Genomic DNA, 19,554 nt, shown 5'->3' with positions numbered 1-19,554 from the left:
TAAATAGCACAAGACTGATAATATATCTGGTGATATGTCACTCACATTCTTAAGCAAAAAACATACGCTTAGGTGGGCTGAAGAAGTTTCATTTAACCTGGACCACATTTCTCAAGCATTTTGTTCTGTTCACTGTGGCTCCAGTGCTGTAGTCACTGGACAGTGTCAGCCTCTGAGGTGTGTGTGGCTTCTGGCTCTTGCTTGCTGAGGTCTGTCTTGTCAGTAAAAAAGGAAAATAGATTACAGTCTCTGTTGGCTAAGTCTGCAGAGAGAGCAGAGTATGGACGTGTAATCAGTAGCTGTTTTGTATACACAAGACAGAAATTGATGACCATGTTTGCATAATAGGCAGTGCCAGTATGAAATGCTTGGAGGAAGAAGTTACTCTTTCATGGAAGAATACTTCTCATCTACCCTATAAGTCCTTTCAAAAGTAAAAGGTTTTTAGTAACTACTACTTTTGTATTTCTTTAGTTGCTTCTCTAGTAATTCATTATTTATAGGTGAGAAAATTTTGTGTGAAAAATGCATGGTTGGCCGTTGATCAAGTTTCTTTAGGAATTGGGTTCTTTTTCCTCTTACATAGTAAGTTCTTCCCAGTTACCAAATATATAAAATGTGTAATAAGGAAGCTTAAGTATGCTGAGCAGGGATTATTTCAAGGATGCATCGGAAACACATTTCATAGAGTGGCATTTGGTGCAGTCAGACACTACTTAAGGGGGCCTGCACTCTCGATTCCACTTTCTGCCACTGCAGAGGCTGGGAGGCGGCAAGTGACGGCTCAGGTGGTTGGGTGCAGACCTTGGGTTGAATTCCTGGCCCCTGACTTCAGCCTGGCACAGCCCCAATTTTGCATGTCCCTTTCAAGAAGTTTACCACAGTGCAGACAAAAACAACCAGATTTGTTAAAGGTCACCATTTAGCATGTGTTAAGTTTTATAAATGGCCAAAAAACTTCCAGAAAACATCCATAGAACCAACAATGTATTTTATTATACACCTTAGATTTATACATTTCATATATGCTTTTAAAGCTTCAATTAACAATTCAGTACAAAATAAAAAAATTTATATGTGCAGCAGTGGTTCTCAGGCACTGAATTGGGGAGATTGGAGCAAGTCTTTCCCTAGCACACAGTGAACATGAGTGGAATGCTTCCTCGACCTAGCTGCCTTTCTGATTGGATCTCAGTACAGTCAACAGCTTTAATAGGTATGATATTGCTAACTGGAAACAATGCTATTGAAAGTATAACTTGCAGTTTCTTCACGCCTTTAAGACCTCAATGATTACTTTTCTCCACTAGAGCTCCAAGATCATCCGATGAAAACATTGTCCATAACCACCTGGAGCAGCTGCCTAAGAACCACTGCCCAGGGCTATTCAATGTCCTCCGGCCTCACCGGATGAGGTAATGGGATGATGGATTTCTTCTCCGTGTCCCTGGAAAGTGCTTTCCTCATATCTGTCAGGAAGCAAAGATTAATGTAAGCAGCCAGATTCTAAATTCAAAGTGTAGAGCTAGAATTCTTAGACAGTCTTGTCTCCTGTCCCCTACTTTCTGAAAGATAATTGAGACTCCCAATTGCAAGTAAATCAGATGCCAACAAACGCCCAGTATTGGGCTCAGCATACAAATGTTCTAAACACCATGCCTGTAACACAGTAAGACAACAATCGACAGAAATTAACCACTGATCAGTTAATAAAACTGCCATTAGGTTCACAAAGGTTGGTTAGCTATTAAGATCAAATATTCTTTGAACTGTTCAATTACTTCAGTAAGTTTAAATCTGCTGAATGAATGTAGTGTTTCCACCATAGAAGAGAACCTAGGCAGGCGCCGCAGCTCAGTAGGCTAATCCTCCACCTAGCGGCGCTGGCACACTGGGTTCTATCCCGGTCGGGGCGCCGGATTCTGTCCCGGTTGCCCCTCTTTCAGGCCAGCTCTCTGCTGTGGCCCAGGAGTGCAGTGGAGGATGGCCGAAGTGCTTGGGCCCTGCACCCCAGGGGAGACCAGAAGAGGCACCTGGCTCCTGCCTTCGGATCAGCACAGTGCACTGGCTGTGGCGGCCATTGGAGGATGAACTAACGGCAAAAGGAAGACCTTTCTGTCTCGCTCTCACTGTCCACTCTGCCTGTCAAAAAAAAAAAAAAGAGAACCTACCGTAGGCGTCCTCGTCAGGTTCCCCATTGCTGGCTGAATAATACTCTATGACGGTCCTGTAGACACTGTAGCCCAGCTGCTTATACATATTCACTGCAACTTGGTTAGATACTCTCACAAAGAGGTCAACAAAAAATCCACCCTTTCTTTAAAAAGAAAAAGAAAATGTTAGAATGAGGTGACTGCTTTTGTTACCAAAAAATCTAAATATGTGGTTTTCTAAAAAAAAAATTTCAAAACAGCATTTTTTTTTAATGTTTCTAGTACCTGGCTTTAAAAATACTATGTATTTTATGTCACAGTAATTGATGTGTTCATCTTAAAGATTTGATGTGGCATACTGTGTGACATTATGAAACAAATGGCTGTGGCCCTAAAGCCCTTAGGTCTCCCACTGGTTGGTCACCCAGAGTGACTACACCATTATCTCCTTACTTTTTACCTATTGTTAGTTTCCCCTGTTTAGAAGTCTGATTCCATTTATATAAAATTCTCAAATACTTGTGACTTTTCTTAGGTGACTTTAGCATCCCATTGTATGAATATACAAGCTATCCAGGTCATACTGACAAAAATCTCCAGTTTTGTGCTGCGTGTCTCACCGTATAGTATCTAAGGTCTCTAGTGAAGGGTCGTTGCTGTGTCAGAGGAGGGTGCACCTTTTCAACTTGCATAGTGCTACACTTTCCAGCCTGTGTCTAGCAACTTAGGTCCACAGCCAAGCCTCTCTGTATCTTGGTGTGATGTAAATATGCATGTTTGATTACTAATGGGGCTGAATGTATTTTTGTTTAATGGCCATTTGGATTCTCCTATATAGTTCTCATTGATTTTTCCCCAGCTGTAGTTCTCTATATATTCTAGGTATTCAACATTGTATAGTGTTTCTGAAAAATTATCTTTTAAGAAGCTGGTTTCCTACATGAAACACTCTGCACTATTATACTCAAAAGGCTTTTTAGTTTTGCTCTTTACATCTAGGTTTCTAATCTGGAATTCTGCAACCTGGGACAATGTTTTTTCCCATATAGATGGATATGGAATTGTCTCGCCACCTTTACCTGTCTGTAGAGCACTGATTTGTACTGCTTCTGAGGTATGTCAAAATCCATGCATTACTGGGTCTGTTTCTCAGTCTGGACCATTGTAATATACATTCTTGCTCTCATTACAGATAATGAGAATGACAAATGTTCCAGAAATCTTGTCTTACTTTTGTCTGAGTTTCACGATCAGCCTAATTAACAAGTCCCACAAAAAATAATTAGCAAATTGCAAACTGATCATTTCTGTAATATCCTCTGATCCATGGAGATAACCTATCTCTCCAATTAGTTAAGCACTTGAGTTTTTATAAATCTCAGAGGTCTTCCACAGCTTATATTAGATGTTTAACTATGTGTTCTTTTTTAGTGTCACACAAATGGCACCTCTTTCTATAAAGATTTTTATACTGCTTTTGTATTTAGTAACTTTGTAGATTCTTGTGGATTTCCTCTCTTTGTAACAGTTGAGTTTCCTCCCAAACCTCAGATGCTTACATCTCTCGCTTTCCTATGCTGTCTTGGATTTGCAGCTGATTACTGAAGAGAGCACAGCTGCAGTCATCCCCTTGTCACTGGTTTCTTCAAGTCCATGAACATGGAAGGTTACAGATGTTGGGATGCGTGCCCAGTTCCATGAACTTCCTGAATACCTGGTATTTCCTGCAGTTGTTCTGCAGATAGACATGGTCTCTGCTCACAGACCTTTCCTAATTCACAATTTTTATCCAGAAGTGAATACTGGCTTTTATCAGGTTTACTCAAAGAAAACAACCTTGCATTGAACTCTATATATTTATATGTAAGTGAAACCATTTTGCAAATGATTTTTCTGGGATATTTTCAACTAAGGAGTAAGATTTTGTTAAGGCATTTTTATGTAAAGTTCTTAAATGAGAAGCTGCAGCTTCCTCTGTGAAAAGACTTTTAAATTCTCAAGGGTCAGCTTGCAGCTAAGAATTGTTTTTGAGACTGAAAAGTTGTTACATAACACAGGCCTTAGACAGCCTGCAGCCTAATACAGGGGTACTTCAAGGAGTCCACGGGAAATGTAATAAAAGAAATTTTGGTACAAAACATTTTTGAAAACCCCTCATGTATTTGCTCTCTCTCTGAGCCAGAAAGTTTGTTCTATGCTTTAGCCAATTTTTCTATTAGAAAGAAGCATCTGTCTCACTGGGTACAAAAGATGCTTAACTGGTCATCTTGATGGTTTGAGCCACTAATATGCAGGGATCCCTTTTCACTCTAGAAACTGTCACCCAACTGGAATATAAATATTATAATGGAAGTATGCCAACTTTGTTTTGGTCAGAACATGCATGGTTTTTCTTTCAGTGTTTCATCTTTACTGTACATGGAATCCAGTTCTTTGTCCTTAACCAGATACAGCCATCCTCTTAGTTTGTTAATTTCCTTTTTTGCCTTTGATTTTTATCATTTTCTCCTCATTTGTTTGGAAATGATATATAGATGTATACTACTATTTCTAATGTATATACACTTACAAACATGTACCTATGTTTATATACATATTTTATGTATGTATGTACAGCCATACCTATACAAATAAAGCTTATAACAAGGGCTTAGACCTGGGAAGGGACCTTAGTGGTTTTCTACTGAGGAAGAGACTATCCTGTAACTACATTAATTCCCAAGTGCAAGGTCACATCTGCTGTGAACCCATTTTCTAACTCCCTGTGGACATAGGCAGTTTCCTCCCCTCCTTGCTGAGCGGTCTTACTGTTCCTATTCTGTGACTGAGGGAAGTGAGGTGGGGTTTGAGGCCCTGCTGTAGGCCTACCAGCTGTGTAACTGGTGGCATCCACAACTGGCTCTTGGCAGTGTGTTTGCCACTGTGGCCCGTGTTCCTGTATGCTCTGTTAACTGTACTGAGATGCCAAGGGCAACACTATTAAATCCAACAATTAAGTGGAAATTATGCCATAAGAGTCCTTTTCTGCTACACTTTTAGGCACTGACTGGCCTATCTGATACCTGTATCTCTCACCTCTTCTAAATAAGCCTCCATTTAAAATACTGTGTAACACTGGTGGTGTTAACAGGTCTGTCTCAAACAGTGCCATAATACTGGCAATTCCTGGAGGATGGTGTAACAAGTTGTGCTGCTGGATCCCACATAAGCACTGGTTCGAGTCCCAGCTGCTCCATCTCCCTGCTAATGCACAGGGGAAAGCAGAAAATGGCCCAAGTGCTTGGGCCCCGTCACCCATGTGAGAGCCCCAGAAGAAGCTTCTGGCTTCATTCCAGTGCAGCTCCAGCCATTTTGGGGAGTGAACCAGTGAATGGAAGCTCTCTCCCTCTCAAAATCTAGTTCCTAAACTATACTGAGGCACTGCAGAATAGTTTACATGTCAGAAACTGACAAACCACCAGTCAGCAGTATATGACATTTTTTTTAATGAAGCTGGATTTCTGGCAGTTGCTAAGATTAAAACACTAGTGCCTTTTGAACATCCATATAATGGGTCTGTCAGTGAAGTGTTAATCATTAAAGTCAAGGCTCAACATGTACATACATCTTACTAGATTACCATAGTTCAAAATGAAAAATGTTTTTCAAAAGGCTACTGAACTGTTAGGCTGTAAATAGTCCTAAGCAATTATATCTCAAGTGCTAAAGTGTCGCTCCCCCTCTTCGTGGAGGAACGACACAGGACCCTGTGCTGTTCTTTTGTCTGCTCGGCCCTTCCCGGGTTTGCTGCTGGTTCTTCCCGGGTTGGCTACTGTCCCTTCCACCTCCGTGGAAGGGCAGTTCCCCCTGCCACATTCCCCACTTCCGCAGGGGAGCGGCACACCGCCGGCCGGCTCTCTCGGGGGCTGCACAGGTGTTCCTTCAGCTAGATGTTCCCCTTAGATGTTCCTGGTGCATGCCCTCTCTCTCCTCCTTTATAGTCCTCCTCTGCCAATCCCAACTCGGCTGCCCACACGCCGAGTACGCTGCTCTCCTCCAATCAGGAGCAAGTCCTACAGTTTATTGGCTGAACTGGAGGCAGCTGTGTAGAAGCTGTTTTCTTCTCTCCCAGCACCATATTGTGGGAGAGCAGATGCATAGAATAAGTCTTAATTCCAGTAACAGTCTAGTCCGGGTTGCTCCCCACACTAAAGTATTTTCTTTTGGCCTAGGAACACTGAAAACACTGCCCTTGGCATCTCAGTACAGTTAACAGAGCATACAGGAACACGGGCCACAGTGGCAAACACACTGCCGAGAGCCAGTTGTGGACGCCACCAGTTACACAGCTGGTAGGCCTACAGCAGGGCCTCAAACCCCACCTCACTTCCCTCAGTCACAGAATAGGAACAGTAAGACCGCTCTGAACAGCACAGAGTTGTGAGGACCACAGGAGGCTGAAGATGCAATCCCTGTAAATCACAAAGCATGATAGTCGGTCAGCCCCAGGGAAGAATCACAATGATCCAGGTTTAAAGATCACTAGTATACTGAAGAAAACAGTACCTCACCTTTCTGAAATCTCCTCTAGTAGCTCCATAAGTTTAGCAGCCAAACCAAGGCGGCGAAATTCTGGGGCCACAGAGAGCGCTGTGACGTGCCCGTGCCATTCTTCCCTAGCTACTGAGCCTTCGGCTTTACCCATAACTGCCAAGACAACAAAAATACATTCAGTAGATACACTGGTTTACATATAAACACATAATTACTGTTGGCACAGTTCTATTGCAAAGGAAACTAAGATAAACACTTAAGCACTATCTGAGGTCATCCAATTAATGGTTATTAATGCTTTCATTTACCTGTAAATGCACTGCTATGTATCTACAGCCAGGATCAATATAAGTTGAAAGAAATGATGTATTACGAACAAACTCTGAACAAAAGCCTAGAGTATGTATTTTTTCAAAGCTCTGCATCTCATGTGGGTGTCTATACATGACAGTTACTTCACAGCTCCAACTTCTTGTTAGTAATACTGTCTATGAAGACGCCACGATCCCTGCATTATGTACCAAATATACCAGGTAGTAATTAAACACATACAGAATAAAAGCTCCAAGGTGACTGAGGCTATGTGTCCGGTTCTGTCGTATCTCCTACACCTACCACAATGCCTAAAATAGCCAGAAGTTCAATGATTATCTAATCCTGCAGTCTCAATCAAGTTGAAACCTATGACGATCTTAACTACTTCTGAAAAAAGTATCAATGGCGTGATACTTACTATAACCCATTAATTCTCCACCAGGTGCCTCTGCAACAATGAAATACTCTGGCCAGTGGGCGAGGTACTGTAGGTAAAAAGGAATCCCATACTAGAATCCTGTTAAGGAGTGTGAAAAATAACAGGCAGGAAAAGGTTCTTCATTAGAGAATATTTTGAGAAAAGACTCCTGTAAAGTATATTGCAGGGCTGGCGCTGTAGTGTAGCAGTTAAAGCCTCCACCTGCAGTGCCGGCATCTCATATGGGCGCTGGGCCTGGTCCCAGCTGCTCCACTTCCCATCCAGCTCTCTGCTGTGGCCTGGGAAAGCAGTGGAAGATGGCCCAAGTTCTTGGGTCACTGTACTCGCATGGGAGACCTGGAAGAAGCTCCTGGCTTTGGATCAGTGCAGCCAATTCCCTGGGGAGTGAACTAGCAGATGGAAGCCCTCTCTCTGCCGTTCCTTCTCTCTTTCAAATAGAATATTAAAAAAAAAAAAAAAAAAAAAGATGGCCAAGGTGCTTGGGACCCTGCACCATGCTGGAGACCCGAAAGAAGCTCCTGACTTTGGATCAGCCCAGCTCTGGCCCCTGTGACCATCTGGGGAGTGAACCAGTGGACAGAAGACCTCTGGTAACTCTGCCTTTCAAATAAATAAATCTTCCTTTAAAAAAAAAAAAAAGTGGAGGGGAAAAAAGTGAGAATATCAATGAAATGAAATGAAAAGCTGAAAGCTGCTTCTTGAAAAAAAAAAGTATATTGCTTGTTACTTTATCCCCAGGTCTACATATGTATGGTTTCTGTCTGATCACTGCATGAAATATTTATGGTAGCATGGAGTTTTAACCCAATTATCTAGACCTATAACCTCACATATATTATAGGGACAGTATCCTGTAATGGAAAGCAGAGAACCAGAACTCCAGAGTTCTCCTACGGTCCACTTGCTGTATCAACCTCTGCACTGTACTTTCATCACCTGTGCTCACTGCCTCCTCTTAGGACTATGAATGCCATGTTCCAAACTTACCCTGGGAGCACGGGGCGTCTGGCCCAGCAGTTTGGAACTTCAATTCAAGTTTATAACAGTGCGTGGATTTAAATCCTGGCTCCACTCCCCATTCCAGCTTTCTGCTCATGTGCACGCTGGTTGGCAGCAGGGGCTGGTTCAACCTCCCACCCACGGGGGAGACCCAGCTTCAGTTCCTGGCTTCTGGTTCGCCCAGGCCCAGCCTCAGTTGTTGTGGATATATGGGTAGTGAACCAGTGGATTGGAGACCTGTCTCAAACTTAAAAAAAAAAAAAGTGGCCTTAAGTCCTCCAAGAGGCAACTGTTATCCGATTTTCCTGTCCACTGATTCAAATTCTCCATTTCTAAGAAAGCAGATAAAAGCTGAAATAGGCATTTTGTCAATATAAATGCCTGAATAATTACGTTCGCTACTTAACTCTTCAACCCTGGGATGCCCTCACACATACTCATTCCTGCATTTCTTCCTAATGTAAGATTTCTAATGTGACTTCGTAAGAGGACACTGTCGGTCATGTGAGTTCCTAGAAAACTCGATTAGTGCTTTTCAAAAATCTCTGAGGCAGTTGTAATGTTGAGAACTCAGACATAACCCTTAACATGGCAGGCTGTTCTCCTGCCTCCTGCCACCTGCCCCCCTCTGGCTGCAGGAGGAGCCCATCAACCGTGAGGACCTATCATCTGGTCACTTTCAAATCCGGGCTCACCTGGATTATAAGGCATTTACTGTCAAGTTAAAAAAAATGGTTTTTGAACAGAAATATCTTTAATTAGTCATAATTTTTAAAATACAAAGGAAAACTGGATTTTTTTGCTTTGCTGTTCAACTTTGGATATGTAGTCCTGTTCCCACCTTCATCTCTGTAGTCAATTTTCTCTGCTACATAGCATTACTTTGCCTGCAGAGACAGTTTAAATATCTGTCTTGAGACCGTGGTTATCTAGATTATTCCAGTTGTTCAAAAACCTTAAGTCTTTCGTGAATAAAGCTTATTTCACTTTGCTTATTACTCTGTGTGAATGTTGCTCTGAAACTTTAATATTGTAACTCCCCTGAAATAAACAACTTCTCTAATGATGCAGCTCAGGGGTTAGCGAGCTTTTTATTGGAAGGGCCAGATGGGAAGTAGCCCAGACTTCGTGGAACATATGTTGTTTGCCGCAACTATTCAAAGCTGTGAAAGCCACAGACAACATGTAAGTTAATCAGCATGATGTGTCCCAATAAAATCCTATTTACACAAACAGGCAGCACACCAGATCTGCCAACCCTGACATCAGCTGCCTCTGCTGATTTTCAGCTTTCGGGAAAAAGAAATAGTAGCGCAGTTCCAAAGTGCCTGCCAGTGACGCTGTGGCAGTTAATAACGTTCCTAGCAACTTACGAGAATGTCCTATCACCTCACCAATCATCAGCACTGAATTTTATCATGTTGGCTCTATTCCTATGTCTCTGACTACTGAGACTGAACTCCAATATGTGCACTAGCCTCCTATATGTGCTCTTCTGGGAACCCATCGTTACCAGGACCCTCTAATCCACCTGCCACAGATCACAACTAGGGAATCCAACTCTGGTGGTAGTGTTCTGTTCTGAAGATTTCTCCCCTTATTTGAAAGAGTTACACACAGAGACAGAGAAAGCAAACTTCCATCCACTGGTTCACTCCCCAGATGGCTGCCAACAGCTGGGGCTGGGTCAGGATGAAGCCAGGAGCTTCTCCCAGGTCTCCTACATGGATGGGTGCAGGGGCCCAAGCACTTGAGCCATCTTCTGCTGTTTTCTCGGGCACGTTAGCAGGGAGCTGGATTAGAAGCAGAGCAGCCAGGACCCAAAGAGGTGCCCATATGGGATGCCCAGCACCACAGGCGGCAGCTTTACCAACTGTGCCACAGTGCAGGCCCAACTTTGTGGTCTAAGCCACTGAAGCTGTGAGGCTTATCTGCTACTGCAGCATAACCCACTGTGGGCATCTTTGCCCACTCTCTTACCAAGAGAGTGACAAAGACAAATAACTGTTGCTCCAGATCCTTTATTCACACTTCTGTACTCCAGATGAGACTGGGTGTGTGGGGCAGGAGACAAGCACTGGTCCGTGAGACCCAGAAGGGCTCTGCGCTGTTTCCCAACAGCATCCTTAAGAGGGAAGGCCACACCCTACTTCCCTCTGGTGATCCTTGGAAACGTGTGGGGGTGCTTTTGCTCCGGCAGCCATCGGGATCAGGAAGATCCAGGCCACCCTGGGGATGCCATCAGAGAGAAATGCGCCATCTGCAGACGTCCCTTGCTCTCTGTTGTGTACAGCTGCGCTGATCACCAAGGGAGGCGCCGGGGAGGGGGATTTGTACTGTTACAGATTTATATGAGGTATTATATCAACAGTTTGTCAAGCAGACTGAAGACAACTTCTGCTCTCATTTTTGTTTTAATTCCTTTCTATGTTGATTATGGTGTTTCCCCAAATACAAGCTTTATTATTTTTTTGGTACTCAAGGCTGTTTTTTTTTTTCCTTTTGTTTCTCCATTTTCATCTATTTAGTAAAATTTTTTTTAAAAAAGGATACAGTTTCTGTAAGTGGATCCAAATTACTAAAAGAAACAAGAAAAATGTTAATAGTAAGCAGTATTTACAAAAACCAGTCTAGATAAGCATGCTAAACATAATATTATCACCAGGGGAAAAAAAAAGTGCTTAACCTGCAACTTTAAAACCAACTTGAGGGGTGAGGAAAACTCAACTAGTGATGGCCACGATGAGCCGTCACAGCAGCTAGAGCTGCCCATACATTTCCATTTAACTGCCACGTCCTTACATGCTAATCTACAGTTAGTAGGTCTACATCCGGGTCTTCCATCCTCTAAGAGACAACGACTTATTAGTGGAACTGGGGACTGTCCAGGCAGGTTCCTCCCACAGACAGAAGGTTCCAGATGGTCACTGCAGCTGCCCACCCCAAGGATCCTCCCTGCCTCTGGGGCCTTCCCTGGAAGATCTTCCTTGGTCCGTGACTCCCCCTGTACAGTGGGTGCTCCCGCCTCGCAGTCTCTGCTCCCCATTCCTACATCACCACCATTCCTCCATTCTCTCAGACTCTTAACACACCACTCACCCCCAAATCAACACTCTTAAAACCCATCTCCTCCATCCCCAAACGGCTCGCCCTCTGCTCTTCAGTTACTGGACCCGCCACTGTGCCAGACACAGAACCAGCTCTTTGGAGCTCAGCCTCTTCCCATTTCTGGTCGGATTCTTCTCTGGGCCCTTCGACAATGCCAGTCACACACCACTTCTTTAGTCCGGCCGCTCTAACTTTTCAGTGTCAGAACATTATGTGCAAAAATTAATGAGTGCCCCCCAAAACACTGTTTATGTGAGCTCTTTTAATATTTAAAAATTGTTATTAAGAATAATAAATCAATTACATATCAACATGAATAACTTCACCAAAAAAAATTTTTTTAACAATTTTGGTTTTTAACAATTTGTCAAGTCCGGAAGACAGCTGGATTCTCGAGCAGTTCGTGTGCTTGCTGCTCCTGCATCTTCAATGTCCCTTTCCTAGAAGTGTGTAAACACGACGCACACAGCAGCAGCAGCGTGGAGCACACCCCCCCCCCCCACGCCACCTGAAACGCTCTCGTCACTCAGCCCCCCACATCCCACCTCACCTGTGGGCCACACTGCGATCCTGGATGGCCAAGGGAGCCACGCTCCATCATGGACATCACCCAGCTTCCCAGTCACCTAGGTAGTCACGACCTCCCATCCCCCAATTCTCTCTCTAGTCCAGGCCTAAACTTGACCCCTCCTCCTGGGTGTCCCCTCACATGCCCACAGTCCACTGCAGCCACGCAGGTCACTGCTGCCCGTACAGCTCCCCTGCCCCTGCGTGCACGGGACTCACCCACTCCTTCTGGTCCGTCTGCATTGACGCCTTCCCTGGACACCCAGTGCAAAGCTCAATGCCCACTCCCTTCCAGGGTCCCTTCTTCTCTCTGCGCAACACTACGTTCTACATGTTGTATTTACTGCTTCCCTTCTAAAATGCATGTTCCATAGAGACACCAGTGTTCTTCTGTTTTGTTCACTGCATCTCTATACTGGCCGACAGTAGGCACTCAAATACTTTCCCCAAAGTCCGTGTTTGTTAGGTGAACTGCAGCGTTCTACAGGCGCTGCTTCAAGTCTTCCTCGGACACTAATTTCAGTGACTCTGAGTTTCCCACCACAATGCCCTAATCCACGCAACAGGAGCCAGCGGGGAGGAAGTGAGGGTCTCCCGCGGGCCTATGACGGAGACCTGAACAAAGAGAATGATCTCGGAAGCCCCACGTTGGGCTCTGCTGTGGTTTCCTTCCACGTTACCTGTGTCACGTCACACCCTTCCACCCCTTCCCGCAGCGCCAAGCTGCACCCTGTCCGCTCGCTCCCAGGCTGCCCCTCCCAAACACAAGCTCTTTTCAGGCCACCACCTGTGCGCTGCTGCCCGGGCCAACTCCTCTGCTCCGCTCACAGTCACAGAGCTGCTGCTGGGAATGAAGTTAGCCCCCAAAGCCGCAGTTCTCAGCCAAGCATTTGCAGTTCCAAAATATCCCTTGTGACCAGGGACCAACTCTTTAAGAACCACCTGCCCCTTTGATCGGATGCCTTCATCACTGGGTGTGTGATTCCCGCTGACTGTTACGGCTGGTAAGCTCCTGCAGACCAGTACTGCTGTAGCAGGAATGCTTAACAATGTTGCAACCGAAAGAATACAATAAACACTTTGATTTTGTGGTGCAGCCACTTAAACCCAGCTGCTTCGCTTCTGATCCAGCTCCCTGCTAGTGCACCTGGCAGATGGAAGATAGCACTCTCTGTCTCTCCCTCTAACTCTGCCTTTCAAATAAGTGAATAGATTTTTTTAAAGGTTTATTTTTTTATTTGAGAGGCAGAGTTACAGATAGAGAGGAAGAGTCAGAGAGAGAGGGAGGTCTTCCATCCCCTGGTTGCCTCCCCAAATGGCCACAATGGCGAAGCCAGGAACTTCTTCCAGGTCTCCCACGTGGGTGTAGGGGCCCAAGGACTTGGGCCATCTTCTACTGCTTTCCCAGGCCATAGCAGAGAGCTGGATCGGAAATGGAGCAGCTGGGTCTCAAACCAGTGCCCATAGGGGATGCCGGCGCCACAGGATGCTTAACCTACTACGTACACCAAGGCGCCAGCCCCCAATAATCTTTTTAAAACAGTATTCTGACTTTGTGATTCTTTAAAAAAAAAAAAAAAAAAGGCTACCAGGATTAATTGCTGACTCCACCCACTCCCATCTCAGGGCCGGCTCACCTGCACGCCGGGGTTCACTCATTCACAGAATGCGATGACAGACAGCACGTCTCAGGGTAGCGGGACTTAAACGGGTTATCACCGGAGCACTCATAACAGGTGCAGGGGCGGCGAGCGCGCAATGCGAGCCTCCTGGGCTGGGCCCCGGTCAGGGCTTACAAAGGAGTCTCCCCGCAAGGCCGAGTGGAAGCCTCTTGACCATAGGGCCGAGCCGTGTCACCCTGCTCTCCCGGGCTGCTCTGTCCCAGGAACCACACCCGCATTCGCACCGACCGCGCACCTCTCCCCGCACGCACCGCCTCCGCCCTTCGGCGCTGCTCCTGGCTACCTCGTCCCCAAGTCCCCTTGACCCGGGACCTGCTGCCCCGCAAGTCAGACACGGCACGGGGGCCAGGACGGCGAAATGGGACAATAAAGTCAACTTTCCCAACTGCCCGGACAACTCCAAAATAAACAGTGCCTGCGAGTCACGGGGCCTGCCTGGTCTCCGCACCCCGCGCAAATGCCCGCTCATCGGGCTGTACAGGAGAGAAGGGGGACGAGGCCGCCGCTCCGGGCTGCGTAGCCACAGCAGCCGGGCGCGAGCGGCGGCCGCCCGGGCACCCAGCCCGCAGGCTCCCACGGCCCCAGAGCTGCCTCGCTCGCGACCCGGGCCCTCCACGAGCCAGCTAGCGGCGGGCGCCCCGCAGCCGCGCCCCCAGAGCACGCAGCGCCCGGGGCCTCGGCCAAGATCGCAGCCCCGGGCCCACCCGGCCTCCGACACCGCGGCCCCCGGGGCTGCGCCCGGCCAGCAGCGGGCGGCCCAGGACGCGCCGCACTCACATGTTGTTGAAGCGGAAGAGGTCGTCGCAGGTGAAAGCCCGGAGCGTGGTCATGTCGCCGCCGCCACCCCAACTCCTGCCGAAACCGGCTCGCTTCGACCCTGCGCCCACTCCACCGGAAAGCACCCCGCGCACGGCCACGGCGGGTCAACGGAGGGGAACTGCTTCCGGGTCACGAGTCTCTCAGCCACACTGCGAAGACACAGCGCTCTCTGGCGGCCGACGTCTGGTATTACCGGGACATTCCTTTAACGTCGCGGGCAGCGGGTCATGGCTAACAGTATAGGCAACACAGGTGTAGAGACTCAGACGGAAGCAGAGCCACCTGCTTGGAAGATTCTTTTCCCTCACCCTCTCTCTAGATAACCAGTGGAGTGGTCTTGGCGGACAGAAATCAAATAACTCATCCAGGTGAAACCGGCACTGCAAGACACGCAGGTCTCCAACTCCCCTGGGTCCCAAGCTGCACCACGTGGGGCCAACTTACTAACCAGACAGGAGGCACAGGCTTAACAGGAGGATGAGAACCCAGGTGGTTGAGAAAAAGGAGCCTCCCCACCCCCAATCACAAGGACCTTCCGAGGCCCAAGCTGAGTTCTAGGTGTGGTTTCCAACCCCAACAATGCATGAGCATAAATCAGGTGTAGCAATAGTCCCGGAGAGCCCCAAGTTCAGGTCCACAGGTAGCACAAACGTGACCACTGCCTGCCACACGTTTAAAAAGAGGCTTTTAAAAATATTTATTTATTTATTTGAAAGGCAGAGTTTCCGAGAGGCAGAGAGAGAGATCTTCTATCCAATGGTTCACTCCCCAGATGGTCACAACGGCCAGAGCTGTGCTGATCAGAAGCCAGGAGCCAGGAGCTTCCTCTGGGTCTCCCGTGTGGGTGCAAGGGCCCAAGGACTTGGGCCATCTTCTACTGTTTTCCCAGGCCATAGCAGAGAGCCGGATTGGAAGTGGAGCAGCTGGGACTCAAACCAGCACCCATCAGGGATGCTGGCACTGCAGGCAGCAGCTTTACTGGCTATGCTACAGTGCCGGCCCAAAGATTATTTATTTATTTGAGAGGTAGAGCTCCAGAGAGAGGGAGAGACAGAGAGAGAGATCTTCCATCCACTGGTTCACTCCTTCAAAAGGCTGCAATGGCTGGGGCTGGGTGGGTTCATCTGAAGCCAGGAGTTTCTTCCGGGTCTTCCGGGTGCAGGGGCTCAAGCACTTGGGCCTTCCTCCACTGCTTTCTGAGGCACATTAGCAGGGAGCTGGATCAGAAGTGGAGCAGCCAGGACTCAAACCAGTGCCCATGCTGGCATCTCCGGTGGCAGATTTCCCTGATGCACCACAGCAGCAGTCTCGCTGGTGGCTTTCTGTACAAACTGAACATGGAACTACCAGTCAAGTCTCACTCCTGGGCATTTATCCCAGAGAAGAGAAAGCTACGTTCACACAAAAACCCATACAGTCCTGGGTAAGTAGCGTCAGAAGCTTGGGCGCCATATTTCAGGCATAGGACTGTCTGGAAAAGGCAGAGTTACAGGGAGAGAAAACAGAAGGGTGATGGCCTGGGGCTGGGTTAGGGGAGCACACGGAGACCGATGCAGGGGTGGGAAGGGAGGTAGAGGGGAGATACATTAAGCAGGGGTGGCTTCCTGACCCCATGTGTCCCGTGTCTGTCCAAGCACCTGGACTGCAAACTACAAGGAGGGAATTTTACTGCCTGTCAGTTCTACCTGAATCAACCTGACTTTAAAACAAAAAGAATCGGTTCAGCTTTCTCCCACGCAGCCATCATCATTTCAACAAATTTATTTAAAAAATCACCAATTGCATGAAACCCCTTAGGACTCCCGGGGAGTTGGGCTTCTGGAACATTCTGTGATTGATTTCCATTTCAGTGCACTTGATTTTGTTTTCAATACACAGACACGGTGGCCTGGCTGTACAACTTCCCTACATTAAAAAGATGATTCATGGAGGTTTTTATTTACCATTTCACGCGGGGTAATGCCTTTGACTGCTTAGCTGGAAAAAACCTGCAAGCTCCGATCACATTTAATCACGGAGCACTTTGCTGCTCATTGAAAGAAAACACCATGTGCTCTCTGCAGAGTGCTGACCCAGATTCAGAGCCGTCGCTGCAAAACTCCACAGTCAAACCAAGCAAACAGCTTGCTGTTCACCTGCCACTACTCTGCAGTTTCTCCTGCAGATTATGTGGAGGGACTGGGCACACCGTTGATACACATTTTGATAAATCCCAGGCTACACGAATGAAATAAGCCAGCATGGATGCTTGTGCTTTTATTTAAAAAAAAAAAAAACAACTATTTTTTATAAAATATTGACTGGACAGGATAGATGCATTGGTCCTGACCATAGATATAATAAGCATCTATTTCCAGTTTTGCTAACATGCATTAAACAGATGTAATTTTAAAACTGCACAGAGGTTTGAATTAGATAGGGCAAGCTGCACACATCTGTTCTCTACATAAAGAGAAGTTTAAAAGAACAGAAGAGGAGACAATAGCCCAAGAAATGGCCAGATTTGGCTAGGATTCTCAGGTAACAGACAGAAGGCAGAAAGTCAAGTGAGGCAGGCAGAAAGATGAATGGGATCCAAGGCCACGGACTCCTGCTGCAGAACCCTGGGAGGCTCAGGAATTAGACACAGCAGGTGGACTGCAGGCAGGGGCAGGAGCCCAGAGCCTTCCTCCAGCCAGGGAGGCCAGCAGGGTGCACCGCTCTGGCCTTCACTGGCTGTTCTGAAGACACTGAATACTTCACACCTTGGTCACCACCAAGCACGTTTTACTAAGTCTGTCTGGGTAGGTGTTGGGCCCGCTGGTAAAGGTGCCTACACTGGGACTGGTGCTGTGGTGTAGCGGGTAAAGCTGCTTCCTGCAGTGCCGGCATCCCATATGGGCATGGTTTGAGTCCTGGCTGCTCCTCTTCCAACCCAGCTCTCTGCTATGGCCTGGGAAAGCAGTGGAGGATGGCCCAAGTGCTTGGGCCCCTGCACCCGTGTGGGAGACCTGGAAGAAGCTCCTGGCTCCTGGCTTCGGATCAGTGCAGCTCTGGCTGTTGCGGCCAATTGTGGAGTGAACCATTGGATGGAAGACCTCTCTCTCTCTCTGCCTCTGCCTCTCAGCCTCTGCCTTTCAAATAAATAAATTAATTTAAAAAAAGAAAAAAGAAATTAAAATCAGCAAAGCTAGGAGACCCATGGCTGTTGCTAACAAAGGAAATATTAGTCCTGGGATAGGAAAAAACATTTTAAAAAAATAATAAGATGCCTAGATCCCACATCAGAGTGAGCAGGCTCCATTCCCATTTGGCTGCCCACTAAACTCACCCTGGGAGGCAGTGGAGATGGCTCAGGTACCTGGGTTCCTGCCTCTTCTGGGAGACCAACTTCCAGCTTCCAGCCTGGCCCTGTCCCAGCTGTTATGGGCTTTTGGAAAGTAAACCGATGGATGGGTATTCACTCTCTCTCTCTCTCTACCTCTCAAAAAAAATTTTTTAATCTTTATTTTTCAAGATTGATGGGTAAAACAGCCCTATAATTAAAATGACTCAGGAAGTGGAATGACTTCACAAGGAAGTTGGCTGTCCTTTAAGAAAATTAAAAAGCTCATAAACTTCTTGTATTGTGCGCACTGTGGCTAATTAATGACATGGACAACACACCCGTAGAATTAACCAGCATGTACATACAAGTACACATATGTGTGTACATATATGTGCAAGCGGCTGGCCCCACACACGCACACATGCAGACACACGCACACACACATGCAGACACACACACATGCAGACACACGCACACATGCAGACACATGCACACATGCAGACACACACACATGCAGACACACGCACACATAGAAGCAGTGACCCAGGCAACCCTGACTCAGCAGCTGCCTGTCCTCACGCAGGCAGCACAGGTAGAAGACGATCAACATGGCATCATTTGCGTTCATCCACCCCTCTTCTCATTTCCAGAACCTTCTCCCCATGCCCTTCAGACCCCTTTTGCTGTCAGATCAAGACTGTGAGGGACACGCCCGAGTCACAAGGTCTCCCTGACATCTGCATTTTCAGTCCTTTGCGTGTACCATTGGAGCTTCTGTACACGACCCTGTGCCTACTGCCGGGAATCCTCGGAGTCTTTGCTGTTCCCTCCAGGTGGTGAAGAGCAGCCAGCCATGACGCTGGTTCCTTTGCATCAGCTGCACAAACACCAGTGCCCCGAACACGCCCCGGGCTGGTGCTGCTTGCCCAAACCACAGCTCCCATGAATCATCTGCGGATTTGCTCAAATGCAGACGCTGGCGCGACAGGTCTCAGAGGAGCTGGAGATTTCTGCAAGCCTCCAGCAGATGGGAAGCTTGGCCCACAGACTGTAGCGTCAGCAGCAAACCCTCAGCTCTGTTAAAGGAGGTCTTGCAACTTGCCGAGTGCTATATTTTCATGTGCCCGACAGAATCAGACACTTCCCCGGGTCCTAGCTGGTCACCGACAGACTTCCTTCCAATCGGCTGAGATGTCTTAGCGCTTGGTCATCCTAGGGAGTCTGTTCCACACACGATTACACATCAACAGGCTGCAGAGAGGAGGAGAGGACCTGGCATTGTGACACAGCAGGTTAAGCTGCTGCCTGCAATGCCGGCATCCCATTTGACTTCCGGTTCAAATCCCAGCTGCTCCACTTCCCACCGGGCTCCTGCTAATGTCACTGGGAAAGCAGCAGAAGATGGCCCACGTGTATGGGCCCCTGCACTTATGTAGGAGACCTGGATGGAGTTCCAAGCTCCTGGCTTCAGCCTGACCCAGCCCCAGCCATTGCCACCACTTGGGGGGTGAACCAGTGGATGGAAAAACCCATGCTTCCATATGGGATGGTTTTGTCGCAGGCAGCCCCTCTACAAACCCTTTTTTTCTTTTAAGCTGCCTACTAGAAAATTTAAAATGACCTGTGTGTCTG

General features: G+C 47.2%; 1 protein-coding gene across 1 annotated transcript; it reads right to left on the bottom strand.

Annotated features, from left to right (window-relative positions):
* Positions 1-974: 974 nt before the first annotated feature.
* NAA20 (N-alpha-acetyltransferase 20, NatB catalytic subunit) lies at positions 975-14,841 on the bottom strand. Its single transcript, XM_002710945.5, has 6 exons — positions 14,574-14,841; positions 10,993-11,017; positions 7,420-7,510; positions 6,704-6,839; positions 2,172-2,317; positions 975-1,469 (listed from the first exon to the last, which is right to left on the bottom strand). Exons 1-6 carry the CDS (start codon positions 14,624-14,626, stop codon positions 1,384-1,386), a joined length of 537 nt encoding a protein of 178 aa, XP_002710991.1. The 5' UTR covers positions 14,627-14,841; the 3' UTR covers positions 975-1,383.
* Positions 14,842-19,554: the final 4,713 nt, after the last annotated feature.

The sequence above is a fragment of the Oryctolagus cuniculus genome, chromosome 11 (genome assembly GCF_964237555.1).
Source record: "Oryctolagus cuniculus chromosome 11, mOryCun1.1, whole genome shotgun sequence".
NCBI classification, from domain to species: Eukaryota; Metazoa; Chordata; class Mammalia; order Lagomorpha; family Leporidae; genus Oryctolagus; species Oryctolagus cuniculus.
This window is presented reverse-complemented; position numbering and strand designations above follow the sequence as displayed.